Consider the following 17,195-nt stretch of genomic DNA (forward strand, 5'->3'; position numbering starts at 1 on the left):
TGCTTATTTCTTTAAAGATGTGTACAATTTCAGTTGTAATTTAGAACCAGTTTTCCACAAGTGTTAAAAAATAAAGTCAAGATAAATCAACTTATAGAGAGAAAGGAGCTATGTGGTTCACAGTTTAGTATTTCACTAATGGACTCTTTCATTTGAGGCCTGACATGGTACAATTGCATTGTGGCTCAAAACTGCTCATTTCAGGTCTAAAGAACAAAAAGAAGGCAAGAAGGTGGGATCAGAGTCTCACAACCATCTTCAAAAGGATGCGTTTATTGACAAAATCTCCCACATAACCCATATGTTGAAGTTCGCACACCCTGTCAATAACCCCAAGCGACAGACCAAGACTTTATGTCTTACATAACAACCTCAAAAATTCCAGGGTAAGTAAACATAGGGTGTGGGAAACTAGTAGGGTTTAATGTGCCTACTATATAATTACCAACACGGATAAGATCACATCACATATAAACTCTGAATTGACACAAATACATATGTACTTGTGTATCTTTATAACTTTCGACATACATTAACAACATTCCACTAACATTTATTCAGTGAAGATTTAATCCAAAATCACATAGTAAAAATGTTTGAAGAGAGTGCCAACAGAAGATAGAAGTAATACTGCAATGTATGCACATGAGTGCAGTAATGTCTGGAGTGAGATTCTCAACAGACAATTTCAGTGTATGGAGAAGAAGACCCGGGGTGTGGTTGAAGATGGTTCACTCACGTTGACTCATGCTCTGCAGGATGCCTGAAATCAAGCACACAGAATTTCACATCTATCCCACAGAACCATTAGGGACAATGACATCATATCTCACTGGTATTTGAGTTTAGATTATATACATTAAAAACACAGTTTCTTCAGCTACCACTCTAATAACTCTTAGATAATCTAGTTAAATCCTATTTAGCTCATTCTTGTAAAATCTAGTTTATTAAGACCCTTTTCCTATTCCACCACTAAATTACTTCAATAAAATCCCTCAGTTATTTATTTAATAAAACCATTACCCTTTGATGTGCTCAAACTTTCTGGGTGGTGCTAACACACAGAACAGAATTAGACAGATTGCCAAGGACAGCCTGTGTCCTGAGCAGAGTGGCCTGTCCTCACCTTCCAAAGCACACTGACCACAGAACATCCTTTGACCCTCTGCCTACTGCCTTCACCTTGCTCAAACACTCCATATCTTTTTCCTTTCTTGTGTTTTAAAACAAAATTTGAGTCTCTCTAAGAATCATCTTTACCCAACAGAATTTAATGAAAGACCTTTTCATATTTTTAGTAATATTCCCAAGATTTGTTTACAGAAATACAGCACTGCTCATCAGAACAGATAACTGTGCTATGATTCTCCAAGCTGTCAGTTACATCATATTCATGTCATTTTTCACAGAAACAACACTACTACCAACAGTTGATGTATTTATGATACCATAGTGAATAATGTACATACCTGTTAAAGCATTTTAATTTGATTTCTGCTATATTTATTTTATTACATTCTAACATTTTATTAAAAGTCATTGTATGATTTAGAATTCATTCCAAATAATTTAAGGAAATGGATACATAGACAAGAGTTCATTGGAGTGCTAGCTCTGTGGAACAGAGATGGGTGTAGTGGGAATGAGCACCCTTTGAACAAGATGAGTAACAGTGTCTGCGTCCCCATCAGTATAGCATAGACATGTCAGTAGAGAAAAGCTTCACATTACATTATTGAGAAGATCATGACCTCACATATGTCTGTGACATCAATGGTGTGGGGGGTATAGAAAGATGATCGCTGCAGTTAGCAGGTTAAAATTCTAGCTCCAGGTTCACTGAAAGGTACTCTTTCAAGAAAATATGTTGGAAGAGTGATTAAGCAGGACAATTGATCGCCTCCATCCTCTGCACAAGATTCATGACCAAATATTGACTGATACATAAGCATGCCTAGACCATATACATACACACACAAAACAGCAGCAGCAACAACAACAATTCTAGGTTAGGTTCAGTATTGAAATATTTTGACTGTATGAAAAAAGCCACCTTAAGCCTGCACAATTTTGTAATGTTTTAATAATATGAAACCTAAGTATTTCTCTTTAAAAATCTTTCCACTGAATTTTTTACTTGCTTGTTTCTTAAACTATAGATAATTGGATTCAGTACAGGAATTACAACAGTGTAAAATACAGAGTCCATCATATCTTGATCATTTACATGTGGAGAGGAAGGACGAACATACATGAAAAGAAGAGGGCCATAGTATAAAGACACAGATAGGAGGTGGGCTCCACAGGTGGAAAAGGCTTTCTTTATGCCCTTGATAGATTTCTGCTTTAAGACTGAAAACAGAACAAGCGTATAAGAGACAAGAATCGTTGTAATGGGGAGTACCTGAATTGAGCCAGAGAAAATAAAAAGCATCAGGTAATTGAGAGAAGGGTCACTACAGGAAATCTTTAACAGTGGCATAACATCACAATAAAAGTGATGTATTACGTTAGAATTGCAGAAAGTTAGTCTGAATAAAAAGCCTTCATGGATTAAAGCATGAATAAATCCACCTACAAAGGACAATATTAAAAGTCGTACACAGAGTTTATTTGTCATGATCACTGGGTAGAGCAAAGGTTTACAGATGGCCGCATAGCGATCATAGGCCATTGCTGCCAAGAGAAAACATTCTGTGGTTGCACTCACTGCAAATGAAAAAAACTGTATCATGCATTCAGAGAAAGAGATCACTTTACTCTTGGCAAAAATGTCTAGCAGCATCTTTGGAGTCACTGTAGATGATAACCAAGTATCCACAAAGGCTAAACTCCCAAGAAATAAGTACATAGGAATGTGAAGGTGAGGGTCATTCCAGATGAGAGTGATCAGACCAAGGTTCCCCACAATGGTGATGAGATAGATGACCATGAACAGCAGGAACAGGGGAATTTTCCACTGTGGCAGATGAGCGAGTCCTGTGAGAACAAACTTTATCAGCAGTGTTGCATTTCCTATTTCCATATCTTCACTGGATGTCGCTGAAATGAAAAATGATTGATGTCACACAGCATCCACTAAAATGTATAACATAAAATATTGAGTAGTAAAATTTAAAAAGCAACTATGTACTTATCAGCATGAACACCAAGTTTAATTTTATATATTTAATTTTATATTTCACTACATAAAAAGCAAATTTCTTCAAAGTGAAGAGATTATTTCAACTCATTATTCCACTAAAAATTTGAATACATCAACATATTTAAAGACATCTATATCTTTTAAATTTACATGAAAAGTATGAAATTACAAACTGGTTAGGTGTGAAAATTCTGTATCTATGTTACAGATTAGTAATCAATGTAAGAGATGTTTTAAGAACATATATTATACAATGAATTCATCTGATGAGGCTTAGTCAATTCAAATACTCTAATTTAATAAAATGAAATCTTAGAATACATAGTGGCCTGGGATTTTTTCATAATTTATTATACAGAAGTAGAGAAAATCAATGTCTGGTAGGGAAAATAGGGGCTGGGGTGAGTGATATAGAAAGCTATGTACCTAATTCTGCATATAGCAGAATTTTCTGGGAACATTTCTTCAAATTGTAGATAGTAAGATTTAGTTATAAGTTGGCTTAGGAGTTTATAAACAAGAATCTAATGGCCAATCTTTATGAAACATCTCAAGATTAAATTAAATGCAAATAAAATATTGAACTGTGTCTGATTGGGCATAAGGAATGACTAAGAAGACAGAGATAATTTTGAAAGGTTTTGTCATATCCAGCCACCGCTACCCAGTGACACACATGAACCTGGTGTTCAGTGGAATGAAAATAACATTTGCTGACTATGAATATGGTTTTTTAAATTAGGTATCACATTTGAGATCCACTAGTCTGTTGGCCATTGTCACTGAACACAACAGGTACATACTTAGTAGCATTGGTCTACTGAGGGTTTACAACTAATGAACTCTTATGATTATGTTTTCCAGGTAATTACACTTATATCCCCAGAATTTCAATGTAAAAACCAGGGTCTGTGTTACTTCAAAAAAAAAAAAATAAATGGAAGGAAAGACACAGTAATAATACAAACCAGAACTGAATCAGATATTTGAGGGATGTAGTTTTACTGGGGGAAAGCTAATGGGAATAAAACAAATATAGTGCCAGAAATCAAAATAAAGGATCTTTAGGGGTAAGTGACAGGATATCCCAACTGTTGGTCAGAGTGCATGGAATCTTATGAAAGAAATGGGAAATAGTAAGATCTGGAGAGGACAGGAACCCCACAAGGAGAGCAACAGAACCAGAAAATTTAAACACAGGGCTCTTCCAAGAGACTCATACTCCAACCAAGAACCATGCATGGAGATAATCTAGAACCCCTGCACAGAGGTAGCCCACAGCAGTTTAGTGTCCAAGTGGGTTCCATAGTAGTGGGAAGAGGGACTGCCTCTGACATAATCTAATTGGCCTGCTCTTTGATCACCTCTCCCTGAGGGGGGAGCAGCCTTACCAGGCCACAGAAGATTACAATGCAGCCACTCCTGATGAGATCTTATAGACTAAGATCAGAAGGAAGGAGAGGAGGACCTCCCCTATCAGTGGACTTGGGGAGGGGCATGCATGAAGAAGGGGAAGGCAAGGTGGGATTAGGAGAAGAGGAGGGGGTCTTATGGGGGGATGCAAAGTGAATAAAGTGTAATCAATAAAAGTTTAAAAAAGCAATATTTAATGGCTTAGTGAAAATAGTTTTCTGCAAATAATCAGAAAACAGCAGGAAATACTGAGAATGAAATGGTCACACAGTGATGTTATGTGTTCTCAGAAATGTAGGTGATAGTTGGCATTTGTTTTGTGGTCCTACACGACTGTAAACTTTTACTTGTGGAACATTTAAGGGAAAGCTTTTAAACAAAGAATAAAAATGTGAGGGGAAAGAAAAGGAAAACACTAACAGGAGAAAAGGCACAACCAACATGGGATGGGAAACTTGGGCGTATAAAATAATAAAAGAGAGAAAGAGAAGAAGGCAGTGATTAACCAAACAGATGGCTCCATGCAGGAAAAGAGAGAAAGAATAAAAAAGAACCAGCATTGGATTGAAAAATTTAGAGTACCTCTTTTTCTTTAATAGTTATTACATATATCCCTAAATCCATGAGCCTGTTTGGAGAGGGGAGAGAAAACAGAAATGATATAAGTATATTATAGCCTCTCCAAATTAAAAATAAAGTAAATAAAAGTTTGTTTAAATGCACATAAGTTTCTGATGTTTGGGTTTCAATCTTTGTCTTAGTGTTTATTAATTATTATTTACTAAAACATTTTTCTTTTGTAAACATCAAAATATATTTTCTATAGAATATGCACTTTAAAAACAGTCATATTGACTTCATTAACTTTTTGTGGTTGATGTATTTGAATGTATAGTAGTACTTTACTTTTCTTTTTCTGCATTTATATGATGCACTTTTGATGTCAAAGCAATTACAAAATATTTCTCTTCAAATCTTACTAGTTTAATTTGGGATACACATTCTCATTTCTATCTAGCAATTTTTTTGTGTGTGTGATGTGAAACTGCTTTATTGGCATAATAGGGGACATCCGGGAGCAATGTTTATACAACATTCAGACAAGAGATCCTCAGAACAAGAACTGCAACCAGATAAAGGAGTTACAGTAATCAGCGTTTGAACTATACAATAACTTTATGCCTGCAGCTATAATGAATATATCATCTTTTTATAAACACAAACAGTATAAATAGGAAAAAAATTTTCATAGAATTTAATATTATGTAAAAAAAAGGCATTATAGACTTTATCTCACCCTCTCCGTTCTTTCAGTTGTTCATCTCTAGAAATGTGGTACCACTGGATAGAAAAGCTAGTCCCATTTTTAGATGCTTTTTCACCAGGGCATATATTCTGATTGTCATTTGTTTCTCATACCACTTGGCAACACGAAAGGGATGCTTGTAGACCAAAATCAAACATCAAAACAAACAATCAAAAAAGACAAAAGCAATCCTGTATTTGAAATGTCTTTGTTTCTGAATCACTTCAGAAATAAGTCTCAGATCCCTTGCTCTGTGATTTCCTCCCTGCTGCCTGCCCTCTCTGAAGTCCCCTTCTCACTGGCCTTGCATTGCAGAACTCAGCAGGGCATTCCCTCTACAGCTTCAGGCTTCCCCTATGACCCCCATCCAGATATGTTAGCCCATTCAAGTCATGACTTACTATTGGCCACTGAAATCCCTCTACTCTTTTCTGATACTTCTTCAATTGCTTGATGGGAATGGCTTTAATGTAATTGCTTTACGATAAGGGGTTATTTTCTGTTTGCAAATCTAGGAGACTTATTCTAGTTGACCTCTGCCCCTATAGAAGAAATGCTCTCCTGTTGCACCGGCAACCCAGAATTTGGGGTGCCCAACTGTGTTCTGGGAGTCCATACAGGTATCATGTCTCCAGCGATTGTTTAGGTTCCATTCAATTTCGTTTATAATTCGTAGAAGAGAATTGATCCAGATCAGTTTGTGTACAGATGATATGTACACAATGCCAATATTGCATTTTTTAAGGTAAATTTTATGGGGATAGTTTTTCTTTCACCGAGCCTCTAAGTACTGTGAATTCTCAAATTGTTCACATGTGGAGTTGTAACAAATCATTAATATAAGATAAAGTAGTGTGTAAAATATCTTTGACATATTCAATATGTATTTATTTATACATACATAAGCATAAAAAGATATATACTATACTTAGACATATATCAAGGTATAATACTCCACCAAATGTATTCTATATATATAAGGTCTGTTCCATATAAAATTTATAAATAACATACAATATATAGGTATAGAATATAAGTAATAATGTATTATTTTTTATAAGTGGAAGATGTAACTTACATCTTCTACTTACAAGCAATTGAACTTACAAGACTTATAAAGGAACATGACTAAAGAATCTTATTTTTACTGAAGTCATCAGGATAATTGCTTATATGAGAATCGTTTTAATTTTGTACTGAATTTTAGGTTAGTACTCTTCTTTTAAGAGAACTTAAAAGGTATTGTGGTCAGGACTAGAAATATCACCAAGCTGTTAAATGCCAGGCTCACAGTTAAAACTCAATATATGTAGGTTAAAAAATATTTAATAAACATTATTAAGGAGAAAAATTAGAGCTGTTTTGCTCATTTATATTTAGTCATGAATTAAAATATTTAGGCATTTTTGCTGTTGTTGTTGTTTCCATTCCTGCTTTGCTTTGGCAGTTGGAGTCCCTGTACCCTTTTCTGATATTTCCTCAATTGCTTGCTGGGAATGGCATTGAATCGATGGCACAGACTCTCTCACCCTTCCCCCTCCTCATGGTGAGGGGTTATGGAAACCACAGTGGCTACTACACAGCTCATTTGTTTCTTACCCATTTCAAGAAAAAAAAAATTGCAGATATCCTTAAAACGCATTGAGTATTCTAAAGCAGGAAAAAGCACAATAGTACAGGACCGCAGGACTGTGTGTCATGATCCTTCATGATGATTTGTTTGGAAGTTTCATAGCGAAGCACAGTGAACTGCGTATATATGAATTGTTTCAATATAAGAGCCTTTATACCATTGCCAGATTTTTTTTCATAGAAGGAAGGTTGGAGAACTAAAATCCCACAAGAGCTGTGGGTTCACTGGAGGCAAAGTAGTTTCTCTACTGGACACTGTTGGTTTGTACAGAAGAGCAAATTGGTTCCATTGGGCACTGAAGACTTCAAAACCATAAATATTTATTTATTGTAAGAGACTCTGATTTTACCAGAGAAATTATACTTTATTTTAGTATATCACACTTCTGACAGGTCTCGCCAAAGTATTATACAATTTTATACTTTCAGGGCTTTGAATAGTGTGCTTTTTCTGATCTCATCAAACATGATTTTATTAATGTCAATGATCAAATCTCATTTTCTTAAAATGTGAGTTGTGATTCCTGTGTGGATTTGTGAAATATTTGGTGATTGTACTGGTTTTCCATATGTAATACAACCTGAAAATCCATTCAAAATAAAATGAATGAAATGTAATGAATCTGAAGCAGATTTGTCTGTTCTTTCTGCATCTTCAATTTGACTCAGTTGATCAGCAAATCTATTTTGATTTCAATGCCCAGCTATTTCTTTATAATGCAACTTGAAGTCTAGGGTGTTAATAACTCTATGAGTTGTTTTATTATTCTGGATTGTTATAGCAGTCCTTTATCATGTGTGTGTGTGTTTATGAAGTTGAACATTTTTCTTTTCAATTCTGATGATGAAATGTGTTACATCTTGCTGAATTATTGGCCAAAGAGAACCCATAGATTTCCCAATAATTACAGAACATTGACAATTTTATTGGTGACTCCCTAAAACCTGACTCAAACCCTATTCCCCAGACAGCACTTACTTATGACATGGGATATGAAGATATAGAGCTGCTTCCCAACTGGAAGTTTGATCCCAGCTGATGAGCTTTCATAGTTCTAGCACGTGTAGTTCTAAAGCAAATGCTATTTATGTAGGAAATAATCATCATTCTCAACCAGGCGTGAATCTTGTGAACTACAATTACCTGATTGCAAGCTCCAGATTAAACGTTTACAATAATGGCATAAATTCTATGGGAACTTTTTGATTGGGTTTATGGCCAACCATGATGCCAAGTACTTGAGATTAGATAGGTCATGGGACCTAGGAGATGACCTGCTACTCTTAGTCTGTTAAATTAGCATAGAAAAGTCTCCTAATGACATATCGTTATATCCATATCAGTGCATCACTCAACACTCATCAAACAAGCTTCTTCTTGCAATAGACAGTAATTGACACAGACCAACAAATGGAGAGTATCCAGACAGTGAGAAAGCTTGGAGCACACAACGCCAAATGGTATCTCTTTATCAGATTCCTCCTTTCAAGGCTCAAGGATCTATAAGATGGAAAGACTGTAAAAGCCAGAGGTAGTAGATAATTGCAAGAAAACAGTGTCTTCTATACACAAAAGGGTTGATGTATGTATGCCCTCAAAGCAATTATGGTTGTAAGCACAGGACCTTCACCAATTTCAGCAAGATCAAATCCAGTCATGGAGAAATGAGAATGACTACAATATTCCTTCTGTCACTAAGAATCTATTTTCAATTTATACCTAGGTTTTCTTCTAGGCCCCATGACCTATCTGATCTCAATGAAAAGTTTTCTCCAATGCTGTGAGTCTGAATATATAAATAAAACTTTAGAGTAAGCTCCATGCCCAGAATTAGTTGTCCAAAATAAGATGGACTCCATGTTTTTGTGTACATTTTTTAGTATTTTTTTTAAATAAGGAAAGATCATGAAATTAGGTGAGCAGAGGTGATGAAGAGCTCAAGTTATTGGAGGAAGTCAAAGAATATAATAAAAACTAAATTTAAAATATTTCAGTTTATTTACTTTACATCCCAAAGGTAGCCTTTCCCTCCTCTCTTCCCAGTCCCCCCTTTCTCTTCTTCCCCTTGCCCTCTCCCTTTACTCACAGAAAAATGCTGCCCTCCCCCTCCAGTATCAACCCTCCCCAGCACATCAAGTTACATCAGTACTGAGCATATCCTCATTCCCTGAGGCCAGGCAAAGCAGCCCTGCCAGGAGGAAGAGATCCAAAGGCAGACAATAGCGTCCATGCCTGCAAGACCCCTGGCACTTGTCAGTATGCCACATATGTTCAGGGGCCTAGGTCCAGACCATGCATTCTTCTTATTTGTTGAGTTCGTCTTTGTAAGCTCCCATTAGGCTGGTTTAGTTGTTTCTGTTGGTTTTCATGTGAGGTTCCTGTCCAATGCGGGTCCTTCCATCTTTTTCCCAGTTTGCTCGGAACTTTGCTCCATGCTTGGCTACAACTCCCAGCATTTGTCTCCATCTGCTGTTGGTTGGAGCCTCCCAGATGACAGTCATGTTAAGCTCCTGTCTGCAAGCATAGCAGAGCATCATTATTAGTGTCAGAGGCTGGCTCTCTACCATGGGGTGGGTCTCATTGGTTGGATATTCCCCTCATATCTATTTCCTCTTTATCTCTACACCCTTGAGATGTAAGGCAAAAAAAAACTGAAATAAAATAAAATAATAATGTGAGAATATTACCCAAAGACACAATGGTAGGAATTATTTAGTGAAGAGACTATTTTCTACATGAAAGATATAATAACAAAACAGAATGTAAAGGCATGGTTGCACATATCTTTAGTTTCAGTGCTGGAAAAACAGATGTAAGGCAAATATCTTTGAGTTCACGACCAGCCTGGCTATACATAGGAAACTCTAGGTCAGCTAGGGCTATATAGTAAAAGTCTGGAGAAAGAGATGGAGGATGAAAGAGGATGAGAGAGGGAGAGATGGACAGAGGGACAGAGGGAGGGAGAGAGGAAGAAAGGGAAAGAGAGGGCCAAAGAGAAGGAGGAGGATGAGGAGGAAGAGAAGGAGAAAGAAGAAGAAGAAGAAGAAGAAGAAGAAGAAGAAGAAGAAGAAGAAGAAGAAGAAGAAGAAGAAGAATCACAGTGCTTCATTTTATCCTAAAATGTGCAACTCAAAATTTTCACTATTCTATATGGGGGTGCAAATGACTTTGGAAGCAAAATTAATTTTTACCTTGAAAAAGTATTGTACAACCACTTTGGAAATTAATTTATTGCTTTCTCAGAAAATTAGGAATAGCACTTCCTCAATATCCAACTCTCCCACTCCTAGGCATATATCCAAAATATGCTCAATTACACAACAATGACATTTGTTCATCCATGTTTGTAGCAGCTTTATTCATAATAGCCAGAACCTGGAAATAACCCAGATGTCCCTCAATGGAGGAATGGATACAAAAATTGTGGTGCATTTACACAATGGAATATTTCTCAGAAATTAAAAACAAGGAAATCGTGAAATTTGTAGACAAATGATGGAATCTAGAAAAGATCATCCTGAGTGAGGTATCCCCGAAGCAGAAAGACACACATGGTATATACTCACTTATAAGTGGGTACTAGACCTGTAAGGTAGGATAAACATACTAAAATTTGTACACCAAAAGAAGCTAAGCAAGAAGGAGGACCCTGGGTAAGATGATCAATCCTCACTCAGAGAGACAAACAAGATGGACATTAGAAGAAGGAGAAAACAGAAAATAGGACAGGATCCTACCATGCAGGGCCTCTGAAAGACTACTCACACTGTGTCAAAGCAGATGCTGAGACTCATGGCCAAACTTTGGGCAGAGTGAAGGAATCTTATGAAAGAAGGGGGAAATAGTAATACCTGGAGAGGACAGGAGCTCCACAAGGAGAGCAACAGAACCAAAAAATTCTGGGAACAAGGGTCTTTTCAGAGACTGATACTCCAACCAAGGACCATTCATGGATATAACCTAGAACCCATGCTCAGATGTAGCCCATGGCAGCTCATTCTCCACGTGTCTTCCCTAGTAGGGAGAACTGGGACTGTCTCTGTCATGAACTCAGTGGCAGGTTCTTTGACTACCTCTCCCTGATGGGGGAGCAGCCTTGCCAGGCCACAGAGGACAATGCAGCCAGTCCTGATGAGACCTGATAAGCTAGGGTCAGATGGAAGGGAGGAGGACCTCCCTTATCAGTGGACTTGGAAAGAGGCATGGGAGGAGATGAGGGAGGAAGTGTAGGATTGGCAGGGAATGAGCGAAGGAGCTACAGGTGGGATACAAAGTGATTAAAGTGTAATTAATGTAAAAAAATAAAAATTTAATTAAAAAAAGAAAAAAGTATTTGATTTGAGGGCTGCAAATGAATAAAGAGGAAAATACATGTTTTAGACACCCTAAAAAGTATAAAATAATGTAAAATGTAATTAAAACATATTTCTATATTTTATTAAATTATGTGTGTATATGTACACCACAAAGTATATGTAAAAGACAACTCACAAGAGTCAAGTATTTACTTACACCATGGAAATTCCAAGGACCAAATCTAACAGCTTGGTGGCAAAGCACCTTTAACAAGCTAGAAACCCACCATGGAGGGCCTCTGAAAGGCTCTGCCCTGCAGACTATCAAAGCAGATGCTGAGACTTATGGCCAACTGTTGGGCAGAGTGCATGGAATCTTATGAAAGAAATGGGAAATAGTAAGATCTGGAGAGGACAGGAACCCCACAAGGAGAGCAACAGAACCAGAAAATTTGAACACAGGGCTCTTCCTAGAAACTCATACTCCAACCAAGTACCATGCATGGAGATAACCTAGAACCCCTGCACAGATGTAGCCCATAGCAGTTTAGTGTCCAAGTGGGTTCCATAGTAATGGGAAGAGGGACTGCCTCTGACATAATCTGATTGGCCTGCTCTTTGATCATCTCCCCCTGAGTGGGGAGCAGCCTTACGAAGCCACAGAAGATGACAATGCAGCCACTTCTGATGAGATCTTATAGACTAAGTTCAGAAGGAAGGAGAGGAGGACCTCCCCTATCAGTGGACTTGGGGAGGGGCATGAGTGAAGAAGGGGGTGGGAGAGTGGGATAGGCAGGGGAGGGGGGTTATGGGGAGACATAAAGTGAATAAATTGTAATTAGTAAAAAATTTAAAAAAAGTTTTTACACACATATATGCATATTGAAATAACATTCTACCACAGCACAGAATAAGAAATATTTTTGTTGTTTATTTTCTAGATGCTAATTATGTTTTGATTTTTTAATAAGGCATGAGATAATTTCATCAATAATCCTAAAAGGCAGAATGTTGAAAATATACTTGCATAGTCATATAAAGAATAATTATAAATTATTTACATCTCAGTGTTAATCAATTATATACCTTTGTACTAAATACTATTCTTAAAACCTTTTAAATATGGTAGTTACATGAAATTTCAGAAACAATTAGGCGAACCCTTCTAGACAATATTAAACTTCATATCATGAAGGTTACTTCATGAGCAGCCTTTATAACTCATTTACTAATTAAAGAATACATAATATGAAATAAGCATTTGTTGTAGCAGAAAACTATATTGCTTAATTTATCATTATTTATGGAATAAAAAATTAGAGTCATAACATGGAAGGAACAAAGCAAAAGTCTAGACAACTGAGAATTTATTTGCTCATCAGGAGTAGTCTGTATCAGTGAAATTCAGTAAACTACAGACATAAGCATTAACATGAGCCTTCTGGCAAACTATTTTTCATTCATTCCTTACTCCTGGTTCTGAGGGTATCATGTGGGGCCTGCTCTAATTCTATGAATATGGCTTGCAAATTCACGCAATTATACTATTTCTTTAAATATATGTGTATTATCTTTTGATGTTCAAAAAGTGAGTAGCTTGTCTGATATTTTGTTATGGTCAGTATATAAAAAGATAGATTTAATTAAGAAAATATAAATTTGAGTGTATGATGTTTTTGATTACTTTGGAATAGGTTCAAGGTGAGAGGCAGCATCCATTCTTACCTCCACTGTCTCCAGGTTAACTGCATAATTAAAAGGAGTGGAATGCTTCTCGTATTCTGTGTATTTTTTGAGAGAAGATTCAGTTGAATTTTGTGAATACTTGTCTGAGAGCATGTGAGTATATACGAGTATGCTGGACACCTCAAAGGACAAGAGGCATGCTAGGACTTTATAAAAAATTATAAAAGAATTATAGGCCAAGGTCAGGTGTGATCTAAGGACATAAAAAAAAGACCTTTTAGTGATTTGCTGGAATGAGATACTCTACCCTTGTTGAAGTTATCAAATATAATTCATTAATTATATATTGGGGCCATATCTGCCAGAAGACAAGGTCGGCTGCCCCTATGACTTCTCCACTTTCCCTGTTAGACCAGACCTCTACTTACCAGGTGCCCCATATGAAGACCAAGCCACCCACTGGCCACCTTAGGTAGATTAGTAAAATTCCATTGACCTCTTTTATCTATTTCCTGCTGTTTAGGGTCAATGGGTCTTTTGGGGATTACCAGACTCAACCATCAGTATAAAGCATTCTCGTTCCAAAACCAACACCAAGCAGCAACATGGAGTCAGTGAAAGCCGCAATATTTTGCCCTGGGAAGTTCTCTGGAAGGTTTCTTTCTGTGAAGTCAAGTAGCAGAGCATGAAGATCAGTGCAGCCATGTCAATCCAAAAGGCGAAGTCTCACTGTGCGTGGACCTCTACATATCTCCTCTCCTCAGAGTCCACCCATGGATGTTCTTAGCTGGCTAAAGTCATTCCCACACCCCTCACAGAAGAGAGCAAAACATCACATGTCCTCTCACAAGCCAATCTACAACATAACATCACGTGCCCAGTCTGCAGCAAAAACATCACATGACAGAACTGAGCCTTCAAGCAAGCCAGAAACTTCCACTTCAATTTCCTTTATGAACATGGATACAAAAAGAATAAAATGCTTACAAACCAAAACCATCTAAACATCAAAACCTCAAAAAAATCATCCATAATGATCAAGCATGCTTCATCCTAGTGATTCAGGAATGGCTCAAGATACGAAAGTTAGTAAATGTAATCCACCATATAAATAAACTGAAAAGGAAAAAAAAATATAATCATCTCATTAAATACCAAAAATATAGCCTTTGACAAAATCAAACACCTCTTCATGATAAAAGCCCTGGAGATATTAAGGATACAATGGACATACCTAAAACTGATAAAGGCCATATACAGGAAACCCAAAGCCAAGATTAAATTAAATAAAGAGAAACTCAAAGCAATTATACTACAACCAGGAACAAGACAAGGTTATCTACTCTCTCAATATCTATTCAATATAGTACTTGAAGTTTTAGCTAGAACAATAGAAACTGAAAGGGATACAACCTAGAAAGGAAAAATTCAAAATGTCTTTATTTGGAGATGATATGTTAGCATATATAAGTGACTCTAAAAATCTGCTAGGGAACTCCTACAGCTGAAAAACACTCTCAGCAAAGTAGCTGAATACACGAGTAAATAAAAAAGAAATCAGTAGCCCTCCTATATGCAAATGACAAATGTACTGAGAAGAAATCGGGGCAACAACACCCTTCACAATAACCTCAAATAATAAAATACCTTGGTACAACTCTAACCAAGAAAACAGTCTAATTATTGACTACGCAAGAGACCACAAAAACAGTCAATGTGGAATTGAAAAAGTGTTTGTAATCTGAACATACATGCAAGGACACAGATCCACATAGTTGAAGGTCTGGCTATGTTGCAGAGGGAAATGAGAATAGGTATGCCTGTCTGGAATTAGTGGCCAGTGATATGATAAAGATGAAGAAGGCTAAATGGGTGTGGTTATGAGTGGGGCCTCTGGCAGAGATCAGTGTGACCAGAACAAGGAATACTACTGTATGCCCATTTCTCACACTCTTAATGAAGGTTGCTTCTGATGGATCAATCCGTTCACAGAGTGCTAGAGACATTAGATAGAAAGTCATCTGTTCCTCAGGTGACCCACACACCTACGCATGCACTATCATAGTGCCTGTTGTTAGAGGAAACATTTGGGCCTAAGGTAGTAGAGATGATTGGTAGAAGTGCATCACAATAGTGGGCATTGTCTTGGGTCATGTGTCAACAACCAAGGCCAGACAATCTCGGTTCATATACAGCCTTATCCGGGTAAACGTATGATTATGAGGGGAAAAAAAAAGTGAGTCACTGTCCCACATCCTCATTCTAGTGTGTTTCAACGTGAGACACCTGTGAGCAGAAGCTGTGTTCATATTTCATTCCCTTACCAGGAAGGAAGTATTTGTGTGTTTGTGTTCATATCTGTGTTTTGTGTGTGTGTGTGTGGGGGGGGGTGCTGAGCACACATATGTACGTATATGCATGTGGAAGTCAGATGTCTTCTCCAAGCACTTTATTTGTGTATGTCAGGTTCTTCCCCCGAACATGGAGCTCACAGGTTGGTTAGACTAGTTAAAGAGCAAGTCCTAGGATCCTTTGACAGCAGCTTCTACAGCGCTGGAATTATTACAGGCAGTGCTCTGTCCCTCACATCTTTTCAAATGGATGGCAGGCATCTGATTGTAGCCCTTTATAATTCTATGGTAAGAACTTTTCTTTTCTTTTTTTTTTTTTTTTCAATGAAGTTTATTCAGGAACCTTGAACAATCATCGGACCCTGGGGAAAGCCAGCCCACAGCTTATATAGCCTCTGGGTAGCCAACCCCAGCGTACCACGTGGGCAATGCAGATAGGTCCACATACATGGAAGCAAGCCAGATCCTCAGCCTTAGCCAAATGTGGAGTTGTTTGTGACAGAGAGCACTCACCATCAGGAAGGTGGAAGGCGGAAACCAGCTCCATCTTTCAGGCGCGGCATTGCGCAGCTCTCTACAGTCCCCCCTTTTTGTTTTAGACGCATCAGGCAAGAGTAGAGGTCTGATCTCTGATATTAGAAATAAATTGGGACTTTGTACCGATGTTCATTTAGGTGTCATCCACCCAAAGAGCATCAGACCCGTCTGATACCTTTTTCTCAGAGGCGGGACCTGGGGCATCAACCCGCATGCAATCAGACATGCTCTTCTCTGGGTCCCAAGCGGCTGACCCTGAGTGCAGTGCTTAGCCTAGCATCCTGAGCGTATCATTTTAGCTTTTTATGGTAGCCAACCATGCTTGGGGAGACTGTCCTGCTTCAATGGCTGTAAAGGCCTGAATGATCATGGCTGCATTACGCTGTTGTGAGACTCTAATCTTGCATATACACCACAGGCAAACCAAGGAGACCAACACCAGAAGGCCTGCTAACGCTCCCATGCCTACCCATTCCTTCAGATGATTCATGGCTGCAGCAATCCATGTTGATAATCCTGTGGCTAGTCCTGCGTCCACTCTGGTAGAATTTACTGTGATAATGGCCACTCTCAGCTGCTCCATCGTAGTATCGAATTCTCCAGTCCAATTACCTAAAATATAGCTAGACAATTGTTTAGACAGATTTGCAGCACAGGAAAAATTCTCATGTTGTATGCTAGTGACTCAAAGTCCAGCATACTTTCATTGACAACCAGGTTGAGCAATTTGCCATATGGTATCAATTTGCTCCTGCACGAGGTATTTGAACCATATCTACCTCCTCTTCAGATTTTTTAAATTAATTCTTCAATTGTTTTATTCAAC

General features: G+C 37.7%; 1 protein-coding gene across 1 annotated transcript; it reads right to left on the reverse strand.

Annotated features, from left to right (window-relative positions):
* Positions 1-2,084: 2,084 nt before the first annotated feature.
* Positions 2,085-3,053, reverse strand: LOC110543763 (olfactory receptor 5H19-like). The gene has a single exon (XM_021629990.2). It carries the CDS (start codon positions 3,026-3,028, stop codon positions 2,099-2,101), a length of 930 nt encoding a protein of 309 aa, XP_021485665.1. The 5' UTR covers positions 3,029-3,053; the 3' UTR covers positions 2,085-2,098.
* Between the last annotated feature and the right edge of the window lie 14,142 nt (positions 3,054-17,195).

The sequence above is a fragment of the Meriones unguiculatus genome, chromosome 17 (assembly GCF_030254825.1).
Source record: "Meriones unguiculatus strain TT.TT164.6M chromosome 17, Bangor_MerUng_6.1, whole genome shotgun sequence".
Taxonomy (NCBI): domain Eukaryota; kingdom Metazoa; phylum Chordata; class Mammalia; order Rodentia; family Muridae; genus Meriones; species Meriones unguiculatus.

Bases quoted from the DNA above. Each gene is read 5' to 3' on its own strand.
- LOC110543763 (XM_021629990.2), bottom strand. From the start codon at position 3,028: ATGGAAATAGGAAATGCAACACTGCTGATAAAGTTTGTTCTCACAGGA.